Source organism: Vipera ursinii, assembly GCF_947247035.1.
Source record: "Vipera ursinii genome assembly, chromosome: 6".
Lineage (NCBI taxonomy): Eukaryota > Metazoa > Chordata > Lepidosauria > Squamata > Viperidae > Vipera > Vipera ursinii.
In genome coordinates, this window is record NC_139515.1 from 32,679,049 (window position 1) to 32,698,941 (window position 19,893).

Here is a 19,893-nt window from a genome sequence, read left to right on the forward strand (position 1 = left end):
AGAACCATTCGTCTGTTTCTAAGGCTGCTGCATTCGTCTGTTTCTAAAATCCTGCTGCAATAACATTGTCCATGGATGTTTTCCCTTTCTGCTGAGCTCAGGTGATAACCTGGGCTGCCAGATGATTTACAAGAAGGAGGAGCTTCACTATTTGTGCCCTGGAGCTGTTGTATTGCAGCATTCATGACAGAACACCAATCAAGAAGTTTTTTCTCCCCAAGCGCACGGTGAAATTGAAATGGTGAAAGTAGTGAGTCCACTGTGCTTGCTTTGGAGATAATTTCCAGGGGTTTTAAGAACTTCCAGGTTTTTGTGATCAGTCCAGACCTGGAATGGGATTTTGCTACTTTCTAAGAAGTGTCTCCATGTAAGGAGAGCCCATCTAACTGCAAAAGCCTTTTCCCACACTGCCCACTGTTCTGTTTTGGTTAGCTTCTGTGATGTGTACACACACAGCTGCAAGTTTCCTTCCTTATTATCTTGCAACAGCACAGCCCCCACCGCTATGTTGCTGACATCCACTTGGATGACAAAAGGTTTTCCTGGGTGTGGGTGTTTCAGTACCAGCTCAGCAAAGAATAATTATTTAAGTTTTTCAAATGCCGCCTGGTATTCCATAGTCCATTTCAAGGGTTGGCTGGGTTTTGGTTTGTTTCCCCTTTTGTTTTTAATGTTGGTGATGGGAAGGGCTATTTGAGCAAATGAAGGGATAAACTGCTAGTAAAAGTTGGCAAATTCCAGAAAGCTTTGCAGCTGCTTCCTGATTTGGGGAGGGTACATTCCAGTACTGCCACAACTTATCTGGGTCCATTTCAACCCCTTCATGGGAGATTCAATATCAATATCAATCTTTTCTTTGTGAAACTCACATTTGGACAACTTGGTATACAGTCTGGCTGCATGGAGATTTTTAAGCACCTCCCTTACCAATTTTACATGCTCTGCTTTCGTTTCAGTGTAGATAAAGACATCATCAAAGTACACTACGACCCCTTTGTATAAATGTTCATGGAGCCCCTTGTTTGTCAGCTGTGGGTGCTCCTTGCAGGACAAAAGGGAGTACTTTGAACTGAAAACAACCTAGCGGGCAGTTGAAAGCTGTTTTCCATTTGTCTCCTTCCTTGATTCTGATCCAGTAATAAGCTTCCCATAAGTCTAGCTTTGGAAAAAAATAATCCCTTGGCCAGGTGGGCTAACATGTTGTTCACGAGGGGGAGGGGGTACATGTTCACCACACACACTACGTTTAACCCAGGATAATCCATGCAGAGATGAAGAGAGCCATCTTTCTTTTCTTGGAACAAAATGGGGGCTGCCACCCTAGGTTGAGCTGGATAGATGAACTCCTGGGCTAGATTTTTTATCAATGAAGGCATGCAGTTTGTCTAGTTCCCTAGGGGCTATTGAGTAAAGTTTAGGAAGTCCTAATGAGAGCAGAGACGAAGAGACCCATCTTTTTTCTCTTTGAACAATACAGGGGCTCCCACAGTAGACTTGGCCCATTTGATGATTCCCCTTGCTAGGTTTGTATCCACATACCGCTGCATATCCTCCATTTCAAGGGGGGACATACCGTACATTCTTGGTCAAGGGAGTTTGGCCCCTGCTAACAGTTCAATGGAACAATCATTGGGAAGGTGAGGAGGCAAGGTATTGCACTCTTTCACACTAAATGCCTCCGCTAGGTCCTGGTACTCGCTGGGGATGAGCGGCTCACCAGGTGGCCTTAAGGCAGCCATGTGCGCTTGTTCATTGGGTGGGTTAAAATCCCCTGTAACATCTGTTGAATCAATGGGGTGATGGGCCCTATGGGTAATCTCACAGTTCTCATTCCTTATTCCCACCAGATAAATGGCTTCCATTTGTCTAGCCCACAGGTCTGCAACCCGCGGTTCCAGAGCCGCATGCGGCTCTTTCAGCCGTCTCCTGCGGCTCCCAGTCCTCTGCCATGTGCAGTCCCCCCCCAAAAAAGGGACTAAAAAAGTTCAACCAATCAATTCAGATATGCAGGGTAGGTGCATATCCTGCCTTGTCTCCACTGTTCAGTCAAACCCTGTTCTGCACGTGCGTGCATGTACGTGCACGCGCGCACATTTTTTGCGGCTCCCAGTTTTTCCTTTTGTGAGGGAACCGGTTCCGAGTGGCTCTTTCACTGTTTCAGGTTGCTGACCCCTGGTCTAGCCAGACTAGTCCTAAGATCACAGTCTCAGACATCTTTGGAGCTACCAGGAAGTGACTAAATTCCCAGTGCTCACCTATTTACAGGCATAAGGGCTCCGTTAATTGCATGACTAAAGTCTTTCCCATTAGGGAGCCATCGGCTTGCTCAAACCTCACAGGTTTGGAGAGCAGCTTAGCTCGTACACTTAGTCTCAAGGCACATGACAGGCTAATGATGCATCGGGAGCAGCCAGTAACGACTAGCACTTTCAGGTCTACTTGTCCCCTGATTTAGGGATTATGAGTTTAGCAGGCAATAAAAAAGGTAGGATGTGTCGACTCACCATCGGGTCATTCTCCCCTTCGTCATCGCTGTCAAAAAAGGTAGAACTGGGGTGGATCCAGTCTCAGTTCCTGCATCCTCCCTTGTGGGGGATGTGACCTGGACAACAGGTTCCTGTGTCATCCGATTGGATTTCTCTCCCTTTAGCCACTGTGCAGGTTTCTTTCTCACTGCTGGTCCTGGTCTGTTTTGCTGTTGGGGGAAGGGGACTGTGCATTTCGCTGCTCAATGTCCCTGCTGTCCGCATTGGAAACACTTAATTGCCGGGTCTACAGGTGGTTTGGGTCTTTCAGCCCTCACAGTAGTTGGCTATCTTCATGGGGTGATTGCCTTGGCTCGGGTTCAGGTAGGAGAGGCTTCTTATAGCTGGCAAGCTGAATATCTAATTTCACCATTGCCTGGTACCATTCATGCAGTTGGTCAGGCACAGCTCGGCAGATACATGCCAGAGAAAGGTAGTCATCTAACCCTTCTCTAAAAAGATGAATTATGGATTGCTCAGGCCATCTCTCTATCCGACTGGCTAGCTTTTGAAACTCCCGCATGTACTCCAGGGCAGGCAGCGCAGCTTATTTTATCTTGTGGATTTGCTCTTCCACTTTGAGGGCAATGGATGGGTCCTCAAATCTTTCCCTCAGCCCTAGGAGGAAAAGGAGGGGGTCCTCCAAGTCAGGGGCTTGCTTGTTATATAAATTGTTCAACCATTTGGATGCTTCTCCCTCTAGGCTGGACGTAATCACATTGACCATAGCACGTGGGTCTGGGTAGAGATGGGCCCAGCTATTCAGAGCATACATGGTTGTGGAAGAGCATACATGGTTGTGGAACAGAGCATACATGGTTGTGGAAGAAAAACAGTTTCTCTGGATTCCCATCGAAAGTTGCTCTGAAGGGTGGGTTCATCATTGGTTGCTGGGGTCCCCATTGCTGCTGGTCCCACCCTGGTTGTTGGTTAAATGGTTGCTGGGTCCCCCACTGCTGTTGTTGTGTCTCCAGTTGCTGCTGGCCCCACTCTAGTTGCTGATTTAATGGCTGCCAGGGCCCCCACTGCTGCTGGCCCCACTGGTCCTGCTGTATGTTCAGGGGTTGCACATTTGGGTCCTGCTGCTACCACCCTTGCTGTTGTACTCCCACCAGCTCCTGATCTCCAGGCTTCTGCACCACCCCCAGCTGTTGCAATGCTTCTATTAGCTGGGGCAAGCTCAGAGGTTGTTGGCCTTTCACTTGTGGGGGTTTCCCAACCTCCCATTGCTGCAGAGGCCCCAGGCTGGGGTCCTCTGTCGTTATGGGCCTGGAGGGCTTGGCAGGGGACTCCTGGGGCTGGCAGGCAGTCTGATCTGCAGACAGGATTTTCCACTCACCCAGATTCTCAGGGGTAGACGATCTGGCTGCTCTCCACCATTCTGCTTTTTAGGGGCTCTGGCACTCCAATCTCAAGGTGTGTGCAGTCTCCACTGGAGTGATTCCAGCCTGACAACCATCTGACCTCTGCTAACTGCTTGGATCCTGCCCCCAAATGGGAGTTCTGGAAAAATTCGACTTTCCACAGCATTCTATCTGTTAATTCCTGCTCTGAATTGTCAGCAGCCACCAACAGACTATTCTCTGTTTCCATGATAAAGATTCTCCTCTGAATCTTTGCCAACTTCTCTCAAGGCCATATACAATGGCAGGTTGCTTGAAAGAAAGCAGATTCTGGCATGATTTCATGGTTCCTATAAATGAGACAGTTCAAACAACATTCAGGCATTGTTTATATGAAAAGGCTTAATAATGAAACGAAACATTGGCACTCATGGAGGGATGCCAGAATCTGAAATCTTCTCCCTCCAAACCCATCATAATACACACAATCCCCACCCTTATCTACACATTATAAATCACATTATCCAATTAGTTTTACATATGAGGTTTCACTTCCCATTCTGTATGCAGGCTTTTCTCATCTTCTCACAACATCCGAGTAGATTTCCTTCCCCCCCCCCCAAATGAAGCAATTAAAATAACAGGCTGTCTCTTATATTGTCAGTGCAAAAACATGTCAATCTTTGCAGCATTGACATGGATTACATAACTCCAAAATATGTGGCCGGTAGTGAGAAAGGCATTAGAAGAGGCTAGGGAAGCTTACAAAGTGCAGGCAGATAAGAAGCAGGTAGAACCTAAGCGGTTTAAAGTTGGGGAGAAAGTATACTTGTTCACAAAATATTTAAAATCTCTATAGTCATTGAAAAAATTAGGGCCAACGTTTGTGGGGCCATTCCCCAAGAGGGGAATGGCCCTCGTGGGGAAGGGTTATCAAACCAGCAACTGTAGAATTGGAACTCCCAAAAATGTTAAGACAGGTTCACCTGGTATTTTATTGTAGCCTATTAAAACATGAACTAAACTCGCCTTTAAGGCCATGCTTCCTGCACCACCACCTATTATGGTGGAGGGGAAACAGCATTTTAAAGTCAAGGAGATCTTGGATTCTAGGAAGCACCATGGATCAATACAATACTTAATAGCTTGAAAAGATCTCCCATCTTCCGAGAATGAGTGGGTTCACAAACGACATGTCAGGGTTCCTAGGTTGTTAAAAAAAAATTCACGCTCAGTATCCTGATAAACCCGACTAAACTATATGTACTTTTCTCTCCCTGTTTCTCTCCCTATTTCTCTCCAGGTAGATCTCTCATTTTTAAAGGGCGCGGCGGCATGTCAGAACCCTGTCTTTCTATGGGCAGGGGGCTTCTTGTTTTTTTTCAGGTTCTGCCATTCTTCTGGGGTGAGGGACAAGCTTGGGGTTGCTCACGTGTATTTCCTTTGCTTTGTTCCTTGCTCTATCCTCTATCCTCTCTATCAGGGGGAGAATGGAATGTGCCTCCGGCCATCTGCCTTATCTACAGGCAGAGAAGAAGAGACCTAACAGCCTTGGAAGCGGTGCTTTATCACTCCGTTTCCACAGTGTTTTCACTCCTGGAGATTGGCCTATTTGAACTGTCTGGATGGACAGTTGGGGTGGGGTTATCATTTACTCTTTTGACTATTGATTCATGCAGGAAACCCTCAGATACTGCCTTATATCACTGCTGTCAACACCTTCTAATAAAAGTTCCTTTTGAAATGATGTCCATTTCAAGAGTTCTGCTTTATTGGGAGGACTGATTGAGACAGGTCCTTACAGGAGGATTCTGCATGCTGTACCTTGTTTTTCAGAAAAATAAATGACAGTTTTCAAGTCGGCATGATTGTATTTGCAAAGTGGATTTTGGGGGGACAGACGGCTGAGAGAAATTTAACAGTTACTTTGATATTTATAATTTTATTTTTTTAAAAAGGGATCAACATGCAAAAAATAAATAATCAATACACATTAAGGGTATAGCTAAAGTATTGGCTTTTTGTTTTGCTTTTTTTGCACAACTAACTTGTTCATTTACATTTTGCCTTCAGAACCATAGGCTATAAAAAGAAATATGTGAAAATTCCACATGGCTATATATGGGTAGAAGGTGATCATCATGGGCACAGCTTTGACAGCAATACTTTTGGTCCGGTAAGAACAGAATTATTGTACAAAACACTATGTTCATGTCATAAAATATATAATAATTTATTACAGTACAAAATATATTGTTGTTGTTAGTAACGAAGTCATGTCTGACCCATCGTGAACCCATGGACAACGTTCCTCCAGGCCTTCCTGTCCTCTACCATCTTCTGGAGTCCATTTAAGCTCAGGCCTACTGCTTCAGTGACTCCATCCAGCCACCTCATTCCACCTTGTTCCTTTCTTGTTCCTTTCTTCTATTGCCTTTCTCTTTCTCAGAACTCCAGTGAGTTCTTCCTTCTCATTAGGTAGCCAAAGTATTTGAGTTTCAACTTCAGGAATGTTCTAAAGAACATTCAAGGTTGATCTCCTCTAGGACTGACCGGTTTGATCACCTTGCAGTCCAAGGGACTCGCAGGAATCTTCTCCAGCACCATAGTTCAAAGGCCTCAATTCTTTGGCACCCAGCCTTTCTTATGGTCCAAATTTCACAGCCATACATTGCAACTGGGAAGACCATAGCCTTGACTATACACACTTTTGTTGGCAGGGTGATGTCTCTGCTTTTTAGTGCACTGTCTAGATTTGCCATGGCTCTCCTCCCCAGGAGCAAGTGTCTTTTAATTTTTTGGCTGCAGTCCCCATCTGCGGTGATCTTGGAGCCCAGGAAAATAAAATCTGTCACTACCTCCATTTCTTCCCCATCTATTTGCCAGGAATTGAGAGGGCCGGATGCCATGATCTTGGTTTTCTTAATGTTAAGTTTCAAGCCAATTTTTGCACTCTCTTTAACCTGCAACAAGAGGCTCTTTAGCTCCTCTTCACTTTCTGCCATTAGAGTGGCATCATCTGCATATCTTAGGTTGTTGATATTTCTCCTGGCAATCTTAATTCCAATTTTTGATTCATCTAGCCCTGCCTTTCTCATGATGTGCTCTGCATATAAGTTAAATAGGCAGGGCGACAGTATACAGCCTTGCCGGACTCCTTTCCCAAATTTGAACCAATCAGTGGTTCCGTGTCCAGTTCTCACTGTTGCTTCTTGACCTGCATATAGGTTTCTCAAGAGACAAATAAGATGGTCTGGTACTCCCATCTCTTTAAGAACTTGCCACAGTTTGTTATGATCCACACAATCAAAGGCTTTAGCATAGTCAATGAAGCAGAAGTAGATGTTTTTCTGGAACTCTCTAGCTTTCTCCATGATCCAGCGTATGTTGGCAATTTGATCTCTAGTTCCTCTGCCTCTTTGAAATCCTGCCTGTACTTATGGTAATTCTCTTTTTTTTATTAAAGAGTTTTACAAAAACAAAATTTTAGAATATATCCCCAAATCCCTCCCACCCCAAACCCACCCACTTCCCCCCCCCACTTCCCAGAGCTAAATAGAGGATTATAGTTACAATAATCATATTCTAAATAAAAATTATACATAATATACAATTAACCAAATTCATAATGTGCTCTAACTCCCCTTTAACATAACTACAAACAAAGTACCAATAACAATATCCCACTAAAATCTACTCATAAGCTAAATGGAACTTTTTAGTCCCATATTTGTTCTGAATATAATTTATCCATCTCCTCCAAACTGAAATATATCTTTCCTGTGAATGATCTTTCAAATAAGCAGAAATCTTAGACATTTCTGCAAGATTCGAAACTTTAAACACCCATTCTTCTATAGTGGGCAAACTATCCTTCTTCCAATATTGTCCCACCAGTAACCGTGCTGCTGTTATCATGTTCAACATCAAGTTAGTTTCTTTAACATCACAATCTACCACAATACCCAATAAAAACAATTGCGGAGAAAACTTTATCTTTCTCTTAAAAATCTTTTGAATGTTCCACCAAATTTTGATCCAAAAAGCTTTTATATTTCTACAAGTCCACCACATGTGAAAATAGGTAGCTTCTAAACTACCACATCTCCAACATTTAAACTGTAAATTAGGATACATGTTAGACAACTTCTTGGGATCCAGATGCCATCTATAAAACATTTTATAAAAATTTTCTCTTAAATTTTGAGCCTGAGTAAATTTAACATTTCTAACCCAAATTATCTCCCAAGTGTCCAACGAAATTGGTTCCTGAATATTTTGTGACCACTTTATCATACAATCTTTAACCAGTTCTGTTTCCGAATCCAATTCAATTAAAGCATTATATATCCTCTTTATATGTGCACAATTTAAATCTCTAATTTGTTTTACTAAATTTTGATCTGTAATTGTGATGCCAACCTTTTGATCTGACTTCCACCTAACTTTCAATTGGGTATATTGAAACCAAGAGTAACTTATGTTTTCTTGTTTTAACTCATCTAATGATTTAAGTTGCCAATTATTCCCTTCTGGTAATTCTCGATCCACATACTGCTGGAGTCTAGCTTGTAGGATTTTAAGCATAACTTTACTAGCATGAGATATGAGTGCAATGGTGCGATAGTTTGAACATTCTTTGGCACTGCCTTTCTTTGGAATTGGAATGTAAACTGATCTTTTCCAATCCTGTGGCCACTGTTGAGTTTTCCAAATTTGCTGGCAAATTGAGCGTAGCACTTTTACTGCATCGTCTTTTAAGATTTTGAATAGCTCAGCTGGAATACTGTCACCTCCACTAACTTTGTTGTTGCTAAGCTTTTCTAAGGCCTTCACATTCTAGGATGTCTGGATTGAGGTCAGTGACCACCTCATTGTGATTATCAGGGATGTTAAGCTCATTCTTGTATAGTTCTTCTGTGTAGTTTTGCCACCTCTTCTTAATCTCTTCTGCCTCTGTTAGGTCCCTGCCATTTTGGTCCTTTATCATGCCCATTTTTGCATGAAGCGTTCCCTTCATCTCTCCAATTTTCTTGAAGAGATCTCTGGTCCTCCCTATTCTATTGTTTTCTTCTATTTCTTTGCACTGTTCATTTAAGAAGGCATTCATATTTTTTCTAGCTATTCTCTGGAATTCTGCATTCAATTGGGCGTATCTTTCTTTTTCTCCCTTGCCTTTCGCTTCCCTCCTTTCCTCAGCTATTTGCAAAGCTTCTTCAGAGCCATTTTGCTTTCTTGCATTTCTTTTTCTTTGGGATGGTTTTGGTTGCTACCTGTTGTACAATGTTGCGAACCTCTGTCCATAGTTCTTCAGGCACTCTGTCTATCAGATCTAATCTATTTGTCACCTCTACTGTATATTCATGCTAATCTATTTGTCACCTCTACTGTATATTCAACAGGGATATGATTTAATTCATACCTGAGTGGCCTAGTGCTTTTCCGTACTTTCTTCAGTTTAAGCCTAAACTTTGCAACAAGAAGCTCATGGTCTGAGCCACAGTCAGCTCCTGGTCTTGTTTTTACTGACTGTATAGAGCTTCTCCATCTTTGGCTGCAGAGCACATAGTCAATCTGATTTCTGTGTTGCCGTCTGGTGATGTCCATGTGTAGAGCCGCCTCTTGGGTTGTTGGAAAAGAGTGTTTGCTAAAAAAGAAAAGAAAAAAAAGAGTGTTTGCTATGACCATCGTATTATCTTGACAAAATTCTTTCAGCCTGTGCCCTGCTTCATTTTGTATTCCAAGGCCAAACTTGCCTGTTATTCCAGTTATCTTTTGGCTTCCTACTTTAGCATTCCAATCCCCCATGATGATAAGGACATCATTTTTTGGTGTTAGTTCTATAAGGTGCTGTAGGGCTTCATAGAACAGGTCAATTTCATCCTCTTCAGCACTGGTGTTTGGGGCATAGACTTGGACTACTGTGATATTGAATGGTTTGCCTTGGATTCAAACTGAGATCATTCTGTCATTTTGAGGATTGTATCCCAGTATTGCTTTTCCTACTCTTTTATTGACTATGAAAGCTACTCCATTTCTTCTGAGGGATTCTTGCCCGCTGTAGTATACCTGATGGTCATCTGAATTAAATTCACCCATTCCTGTCCATTTTAGTTCACTGATACCTAAGATGTCGATGTTCAGTCTTGTCATTTCTTGTTTGACCACGTCCAGCTTTCCTTGATTCATGGATCTTATATTCCAGGTTCCTATGGAGAAAAAATCTTTACAGCATCAGACTTTCCTTTCACCACCAGACACATCCACAGCTGAGTGTCCTTTCGGCTTTGGCCCAGTCGCTTCATTCTTTCTGGTGCTACTAGTACTAGCCCTCTGCTCTTCCCCAGTAGCATATTGGATGCCTTCTGACCTGAGGGACTCATCTTCCAGCATCATATCATTTTGCCTTTTGGTACTGTCCATAGGGTTTTCATGGCAAAGATACTGGAGTTGGTTGTCATTTCCTTCTCCAGTGGATCACGTTTTGTCAGAACTCTCGGCTATGACCTTTCCATCTTGGGTGGCCCTGCACGGCATAGCTCATAGCTTCATTGAATTACGCAAGCCCCTTTGCCACGACAAGGCAGTAATCCATGAAGGGGTTTCTTACTTTATATATACTATAATATTTTAACAATGCTATATATATATTATATAGGTCTGGTGAACAAAAACTGTAGCTTCAATCCTTGCCATTCAAATGTTAGTCTTAGCTACAAAAAGGTTGAAAAAATACTGGAAGTGCTCAGATTGCACAAAACATACTAATTTGACAGAACGTTTCATTGCAAATACCAGGTTGATTTGCTAAATTTCTTTATCATTCTTTACCAGCCTGGCAAAATGTCATGTTAATTGACTACTTTTCACGGGCCCAGAATTCTCTTTTTAATCTTAAATAAAATTATGTACACTTTTCTCATGCAGAATATTTGTTTGCCAACTAAATCTTGGTTACTGAACATATAATTGCATGGTAGGATAAACAGAGACATTTTTGCTAAGCATTCAAATAAAGTTTGATATACAGCATTCCCATCTTGACAACATAGACCAGCACTTTCAAGATTTACATTTTTCTCCTTCTGTAGATTCAAAAACCAGCAAGGAAACAAAGCTATATATCCTTTTCTTTAAATCCTCCCTTGACTCCCTTTAAGTCTTCTCTGAAAGAGATCACAATCATGGCAGAAAGGTTAGCTACATAGTCTAAAATCCCTCGACTAAAATATTTTTCTGATTAAAGCAAAATTTTCCCTCTTTTCAACTCTAGTCAGATTATATTTTCTTCATTATCACTGTTTTGAGAAATATTTCCTTGGTTTCTTTAATTCACATAGCTATCATACAATTTCTTCCTATCTTCAAAAGAAGACTCCTGTGGCAAACAGCAACCATATTGTTTCTGTAATATTAATGCATTTTGAATAATTTCTTTCTTTAATGAACAAAGATATATCCCTAATTATTTTCTTTTTTATTTGTTCTACTGAACAGCTGATTATTCATTTTTCAACTATCTTTTCAATTTGCTAAGACAAGTCATGTAAAACATATTTTATCCAGAATCTGTTTAGATGTTTTGCTGCTTTATCTCAAAAACCCTAATTGGATTGAAGAGATCTATTGCAGCAGTACTGCAGTACTGTAGACAAAATCATCTGGGTACTCAATTTCATTAATTTGAAAATCCTGTTTTTTGCTAAAAAAAAACCTATTCAATTTTCCTGGAGAGTAGAAGGGCATAGTCTAGAATAGGTCAATGCATTTAAATATCTCAGAGTGGTTTTCCTAACAAAAGGTACTTGGGAAACACATTTGGACCACGCAGTGCCATTAGCCCTTTGGTCCTCAAATGCCAAACTTTTTTATATATATAGATTGTGGATAATTAGTCCTCATAGTCTTAACACTTTCTGAGGCCAAAACATTGATACAAAACGTGATCCACTGGAGAAGGAAATGGCAACCCACTCCAGTATCTTTGCCATGAAAACCCTATGGACACTACCAAAAGGCAAAACGATATGATGCTGGAAGATGAGTGTAGGGTTTTTACAAAGCCAAAGTGTCCTGCTGATTTTGTATCATGGCACAGTTGCATAAAATTGATTCTCTGTGTGGCAGGTATATATAGCTTCTCCCCCACCCATGGCAGTCTAACTTTAATTGTGCACACATGTCTATTTTTCTGGAACCATTCATCACTTTCCAAAGACTTCCTGAATTCTATTCCAGTTTGGCTATCTACCTTCGGCTTCATTTTTTCTTGTGCCCTGGTGGTGACTGGTGCTGCCAGTTGTTGTTCCGGTACAAGTGGTTTAAAGTCAGTAACTCTTGTGCTGTTATATTGGGGCATGCGGGATAATGCATGTGCCAGGAAGTTCTTCCCCCCTGGTAAGTGTTTGAGAGTGAAATTGAATCAGTGAAAATGTTGGGACCAGCGGGCTTGCTTAGGATTGAGCTTCCTGGGCGTTTTTAGTGCTTCCAAATTTTTGTGGTCTGTCCAGACCTGGAAAGGTATTTTATTTCCTTCTAAAAATTGGCGCCATGTTAGTAATGCCCACCTCAACGAGAATGCCTCTTTTTCCCATATTGGCCAGCGTTGTTCTGTTTCTGTGAGTTTTCTGGATGTGTATGCACATGGTTGCAACGTCCCCCCATCATTTTCTTGTAATAGTACGGCTCCTACCGCTACATCACTCGCATCTGCCTGTATTACAAAAGATTTGTCGGGATCTGGGTGTTTTAGGACAGGTTCAGCAGAAAAAAGTCTCTTTAGCCTCTCAAATGCTGCTTGACATTCCATTGACCATTTCAGAGGCTGGCTGGGTTTCACGGGTGACCCCCCCCCTTCGTTTTCATCAAATTTGTGAGGGGCATGGCTATTTGGCCAAATGCAGGGATGAATTGGCAGTAGAAATTTGCAAACCCCAGGAAACTTTGTAATTGCTTCCGTGTGCGGGGGGGTAGTGCCCACTCTAGTACTGCCCTGACCTTCTCAGGGTCCATTTCAATGCCCTCTGGAGATATGCGATACCCCAGGTAGTCGATTTTTTCCTGATGGAATTCACACTTCGATAATTTAGCATATAAATGGGCAGCTCGCAACTTCTTCAGGACTGCTCTGACTAGTTTGATATGTTCCTCTTTGGTTTCTGTGAAGATAAGGATGTCATCGAGGTAAACCAGGACCCCCTTATATAGGTGCTCTCTCAGCACGTCATTAATTAATTGCATAAAGACTGCGGGGGCCCCTTGCAGTCCGAATGGCAATACTTTGAATTTATAGCACCCCATTGGGCAGTTGAATGCAGTCTTCCATTCGTCTCCTTCCTTAATCCTAATACGGTAGTATGCTTCCCTCAGGTCTAGTTTGGTAAAAATCTTTCCTTTCGATAGGTGGGATAGCATATCCTTAATTAGGGGAAGGGGGTACAGATTACATTCACTAATTGTGTTCAAATTTCTATAGTCCACAACCAAGCGAAAAGACCCATCCTTCTTCTCCCTGAACAGAACCGGGGCGGCCACTTTGGGTTTGGCAGGCTCAATAAATCCTCTTTCTAAGTTTTTCTTTATGAATCTTTCCATTTCGGCCATTTCCCTTGGGCTCATGGCATACATCCTGGGTTTTGGAAGTTTTGCCCCAGGTTTGAATTCTACGGTGCAGTCTGTGGGGCGGTGGGGGGGAAGCTCATCTGCTCTTTCCTCACTGAAAACCTCAGCCAGGTCCCTGTATTCTTCCGGTATCTCTTTCCCCACCGCTGCTGTCTCCTCCCTCTGGGTTGGGGGGGGTGCTTTTGGAGTCTAAGTTCTTCTGCCCCCCCTTTGGGAAATTGAGTTCTGCTGTCCTCCAGTTTATCCCGGGGTTCCATTTCTTCAGCCATTCCAGTCCTAGAATCATTGGGCATTCCATGCCTGGGGCCACTATAAATGTTATGTCCTCCTCATGGGGCCCCAGTGATAGGTGGATTGGTAAAGTGGCTAGGGTGGCTGGTCCTCCCCCTGCTATTATCCCATCTAATTGACTAAAAGAGATTGGTTGTTTTAGCTTCCTCACTGGGATGCTCAATCTCTCCACCAGCGTTGGGCTGATAAGGCAGCGGATGCACCCAGAGTCTATCAGAGCTTTTATTTTGGCTGCTTCAGGCATAGGGGAAGCTAATATAGTCACTGTCTTAAGTATGGGTGGAAGGGGTCCACTTACCAATGGTTCTCCCTTTGAGCTGTCTTCCGAGTTGTCCACCGTCCGTGCGGTGCAGGCCGGAGTCCAATCCCAGTTCCTGGCAGGAATTGTGGACTCTACAGCCTCTGTCCCCTTCATGGAAGATTATTTTGTGTTGTCTTGTGGCTTCCCTAGTTTCTTGGAGGATGATGCCTCTGGTTTTCGTGGGGGGGCTTTTGAACGACATTCTGCAGCACGGTGGCCCTCTCTCCCGCAGTTGAAGCAACCTGTTGATTTTTTGGCTGTGGCTGGTGGTTTTTCCCCCTCGCGTGGTTGCTCGGGTGGCAGGCGGCCCCATGGTTTTCCTCTGCGGTGTCTCTTCAGTAGGTCTATTTCCACTTCCTCCGCCAGGATGTACCAGTCGTCGAGATGGGGTGGGTCTCCTCGAGGCAGGCAAGCGTCATACAGGTCGTAGTTTAGACCGTCTTTGAAGTGGCTGAGGAGGATGTCTTCTGGCCAGTTCAGCTTGCTGGCAATGGCTCGGAATTCTTGGGTATAATCAGCCACTGCTCGCCTTCCCTGCCTCACCGTTTTGATTCTCTCCCGGGCCTTACGGTCAGCCAAAGGATCCTCGAACCACCGCCTCAAAGATGACATGAATCGGTTGAAGTCATTGAGTTATGGGGTGTTGGAGTCATGCAAGTTCACCACCCAGTCTGCAGCCGTCCCGTCCAGGGCAGATTGCACAATTCGGATGCGTGCTTTGTCACTGGAGATGTCCCATCCGTACTCTTCCATGTAGCTGAGGACTTGGGTTAGGAAAAATCCCAGTCATGATGGCTCCCCCCTGAATTTGACTTCCAGGGACGGGAGTCTTTGGCTGGAGCATTGTCTGCGCCAGGGCCGGTATCGCTCCTCATCCTGGTCCCCGTCTGTGATTCTGGGGTGGGTGGGTACTGCTGAGGCAGCAATTCCTGTTCCATTGGACGGCCCCGGGGTTTCAGGTGTTGGATCCCCTCCGTTACCTTTCCAGTTACGTCCCCAGGCGCTGCCTCGGTTGCGATTTTCAGCTCTCTCCTCCCTCAGTGAGCTCAGGGTTGCTTTCATCAGATCAATGGCCTTTTCCAGGATCCGCTCCTCCTCACTGGTGTGCAGGGAACTCTCCATCTCTTGCCTCCATTCCGGTTGGTGGTTACTCTGCCTCAGGGTCGCTTCTCCCGAAGCCTTTTCCCACTCACTTTTCCTTCCAACGCCCATCGACCAGCAGGGTTTTCGGTCGTACTGCTCCACCGCTTCTTCCCCGGGGGAATATGCTGCTTCAGCTTCCCATTGTCTCTGGGATTCCATTTGGGAGGAAGACTCCCCCTCCATGGGGCTTCCCTCCTCTCTTGCTTCGTCGCCAGACATTGTATTTGTTGCAAAATCCCCCGGTAAGGTTTTCCCTTCCAGGTTGACTCTTAAAGCAGATGCCGTCTACTGTCAGGACCCACCTCAATCCACATCTTAGGAAATAAGAACTCTTGGATGCAAGTTTAGTCCAAAAGGAAAATGTTTACTAGGATGGAATCGATTGTGGCAATACAAGACGGAATCTAACAAAGTTACATTTCAATCCTATATAAAGCATTCCCATTTCAGCCCCTCCCCTCATCCATGTCAGGCCCTTCCATGGGAAAGGGAACTCTCCTTGGTTTTATGGTTATTGCTTCCTTTTTTGTTCAAATGTTCCCTGTTGTTTGAAGATGCCTAAAGTCTATCCTCTCCCCCCCACCTTCGGAGAGATGGCAGAATCCCCAGAATAAGCACATTGTTCTATCTATACATTTATGAAATGTGATATAAATGGATTCTGACAGAGGAGTTGTTGGTGCTAGGGATCTTTCTCTTTGTAATCCCATCAGCTCCAAGCTTCCTGGCTCCAGTTTTCTAAAAGGATTATCAAATCTGCATTTCTACAAAGCTGTCTTCTGCTTGGGGCAGAGTGGGGCGGAGGTTTCTGTCTAAGATTTTCTATTATTCCTTTGGGGAAATATATTTTGCTTTTTTTAATATTCCCCCAAAATATTTTTATCTGGGGGGTGGCTGTCTTCCTACAGTTGTGTTGTAATTCAAATTAGTATTAAGGAAGAATATATTTAAAATGTAATCAATTAGGTTGAAATGCACAAATAAAAAAAATGTCTCTCTGAATTATTGAAGCAGCTGTATCTTTTTCCAATGCTCGGATAGTTGCTGCAGAAGCTCCTAATGGGGAAAAGCTTGCATTAAAGAGAGGTGTTGTGTTTGTACTCCTTTGAATTGTGAAGCACCTCTTTTAAACACTTTACATACTCGCATATGTGCATGCAATATAATATAGATATGGTTTGCTTCTTTATAAGCCACCATTTTAATGGAATTTAATTGTATAAAACCTTTTATTATAATACAAATTATTTTATGTAATAGCTGTTAACAAAAAGTATTCTATATCATTTAATATGTCCTTGAATGTTAAATTATATTTTCTGTGCTTTCTCTATTCTGGAGCCAGGAAGAATCTGTCTCTTAAATCACAAGGGCTTATGTTGTGATCATTCATTCTGTTTCATTACTTCAAATCTGTTTTCCTTTTATATTTAACAAAAATATCAGCATTAAAGGAATTAGGAATTTTAGTTCATAAAAAGTTGCAAATACAGAGAGAAAAGGGTCATCAAAATTGAAAAGTCAGTCTGGATCAGATATATCTCAAAATATAACTTTATTGATATTAAATTGGGAATCAAATACTATTGAATCATCTAAGACACCTAATGCAGAACTCAGTGTCAAGAGCTCAGTAAATACTATTTTAAAACAATATCTTTGTACATAGAATCTTGTTTCAATAAGATGATTTGTTATTAAAATGCTCAAAATTTGTCAGGTCAGTACCTTCTGATAGAAGGAATGCTGCTAAATGTTTTGTGAATAATGTTATTCTGAGATAAATATTTTTGATTATAAAACTAAGCCATGAAAGGTAGAGTTTTGAAAGTTTATCTGAGAACAAGAGGCACCTTCTCCTTTTTAGATGTGTAACTTCCATGTGGCACATGTAAAAAGAGAGACAGGCACTGATTGTATGGACACAATTACTATTGTTGCATTCCTGGCAGACATATTTCTTGAGAATTTCAACCATTGAAAGATAAATTTCAAAATGAGAAATGAAATGTATTTCAAAGATATCTGTGAAGAGTTACATAGAGAATTTATATAAATGGAGATATACATGTTGTTGTTAGCTGCGAAGTCGTGTCCGACCCATCGCGACCCTATGGACAACATTCCTCCAGGCCTTCCTGTCCTCTACCATCTTCTGGAGTCCATTTAAGCTCGCGCCTACTGCTTCAGTGACTCCATCCAGCCACCTCATTCTCTGTCGTCCCCTTCTTCTATTGCCCTTGATCTTTCCCAGCATTAGGCTCTTCTCCAGTGAGTCCTTCCTTCTCATTAGGTGGCCAAAGTACTTGAGTTTTAGCTTCAGAATCTGGCCTTCTAAAGAGCAGTCAGGATTGATCTCCTCTAGGACTGACCGGTTTGATCGCCTTGCAGTCCAAGGGACTCGCAGGAGTCTTCTCCAGCACCACAGTTCAAAGGCCTCAATTCTTTGGCGCTCAGCCTTTCTTATGGTCCAACTTTCACTGCCATACATTGCAACTGGGAAGACCATAGCCTTGACTATACGCACTTTTGTTGACAGGGTGATGTCTCTGCTTTTTAGTGTGCTGTCTAGATTTGCCATGGCTTTCCTCCCGAGGAGCAAGCGTCTTTTAATTTCTTGGCTACAGTCCCCGTCTGCAGTGATCTTGGAGCCCAGGAAAATAAAATCTGTCACTACCTCCATTTCTTCCCCATCTATTTGCCAGGAATTGAGAGGGCCAGATGCCATGATCTTGGTTTTCTTAATGTTAAGTTTCAACCCAAGTTTTGCACTCTCCTTCTTCACTCGCAACAAGAGGCTCTTTAGTTCCTCTTCACTTTCTGCCATTAGAGATATACATGCATTGCACTAATTTATTGCAGTCTCTGCACAGTGGCATGTAGAGAAGATCAGGCTGAGCTGGAAGGTGGAGTTAAATGTGTCATCACTTTAGAGTTATTGTATTGCCAAAAGAGATCCAATTCCAGTCCCCCTGTGAATTCCAGTGACCCTTATCTAGTACCAATTTAGTTTTGACCATTAGTTGACTAGATTCTTGTGAATAGGTAGCAATAATAAATTCTTCTGTGCTTTGAACTAAACAAATACTCCTGTTTATTTGTACATGAAATAGCTGTCATGGTTCTGATTAATGAGACAGTTCAAACAACATTCAGGCATTGTTTTATCTAAAAAATGTATAATAATGAAACGAAGCATCGGCACTCATGGATGAATGCCAGAATCTGAATTCTCCTCCCCTTTACCCATCATATCATACAGAATTGCCTCCCTTAATTACACATCATGAATCACATTCACCAATTAGTTTAACACATGGTTTCTCTTCCTTTCTGTAGTGCGTGCTATTTCTTATCAAAACATCCGTTAACATTCCCCCCTTCAGTGATTCAAAGCGAAACAGTTTAAAGTAAAAGGCTGCCTCTTATATTGTCAGTGCAAAAACATTTCAATGTTTGCAGCATTGACATCCAGCCCCTCTTACAAAAAAAGATAGATCCTATAATGTAACCAAAAGCACATGTCAGGGTTTGTTGGGGTATTTTTGGTTTGTTGGGGTTGTTGGGGTATTTTTCTTGGTTTGTTGGGGTATTTTTCATGAAACTTTTTGATGAGTTGGTCAGCCTTCACCTCGCTAGATTTCGCCCAAGTAGCTTCATACAATGGGTATCCCTTCCATTGTACGAGGTACTGCAATTTTCCCTTAAAAATTCTAGAGTCAAGAATATGTTTCACTTCATAATGGATCTCACCCGGTACTATGAGGGGTCTGGGTGCATTCTTATGGGGAGGTCTTAAGGTGGAGGCCTGAAAAGGTTTCAGCAGGCTGCAATGGAAGACAGGGTGAATTTTCCCTAAAAGCCTAGGGAGTTTTAATTCTACTGTGACAGGGTTGATGATCCTTACAATAGGGAAAGGCCCCAAGAAATTTCTTGCTGGGTAATTTGAGGCGTAAATATTTAGATAAACCTTTTTTCCAAATTGGAATGTTCTTTGGGGAGCCCTCTTTTTATCAGCCTGTTTTTATAAGTCTCAGAAGTCTTTTTAATGCCATTTTCATGTTTCTCCAAACCTCTTCCCACCCCCTCACCCATTGATCAAGTGTCTGGGAAGTGGAGGGCACCTGAGGGTAGTCAGGCATTGGGCTGAACTCTTTTCCTGAGGCTACCCTGAAAGGCATGTAGCCAGTGCTGCTGTGAACAGAATTATTGTAGGCCACATCGGCAAAAGGGAGGAGGTCAGTCCAGTTTGCCTGTTGCTAGGAAACATAGCATCTGAGATATTGCTCCATCATTTTGTTGGTGGATTCTGCAGCCCCATTGGTAGCTGGATGAAAAGCAGATGATAAGCCTTGAGATGATCCAATTAATTTAATGAAATTCCTCCAAAATTTTGCTATGAGCTGCACTCCTCTATCTGAAATTATTCACTTAGGGGCACCATGCAGTTGGTAGATATGTTTCAGGAACAATTTAGTCAGTCACTGGGCAGATGGGAGTCCTTTACAGGTGATAAAATGAGCCTGCTTTGAAAACAGGTCTATCACAATCCAAATGACAGTATTTCCGCTACTTTTGGGTAGGTCTACAATAAAGTCCATAGCTATTTCTTCCGATGGTTGAGAAGGGTCTGCCACCGACTGCAGTAGCCCAGGGGTTTTCCCTGGAA

General features: G+C 42.8%; 1 protein-coding gene across 3 annotated transcripts in view; it reads left to right on the forward strand.

The window, feature by feature from the left end:
• The window catches only part of IMMP2L (inner mitochondrial membrane peptidase subunit 2), a 350,157-nt gene that overhangs the window by 230,779 nt on the left and 99,485 nt on the right, over nt 1-19,893 (forward strand). For 2 of the 3 annotated variants that reach the window (XM_083366721.1, XM_083366722.1), the window contains exon 5: nt 5,942-6,044. The exons of the other annotated variant lie outside the window; for it this stretch is intronic. In XM_083366721.1, coding sequence (XP_083222847.1) covers nt 5,942-6,044 — 103 coding nt within the window. The remainder of the gene's footprint in view (nt 1-5,941; nt 6,045-19,893) is intronic. 3 annotated transcript variants of the gene reach the window in all.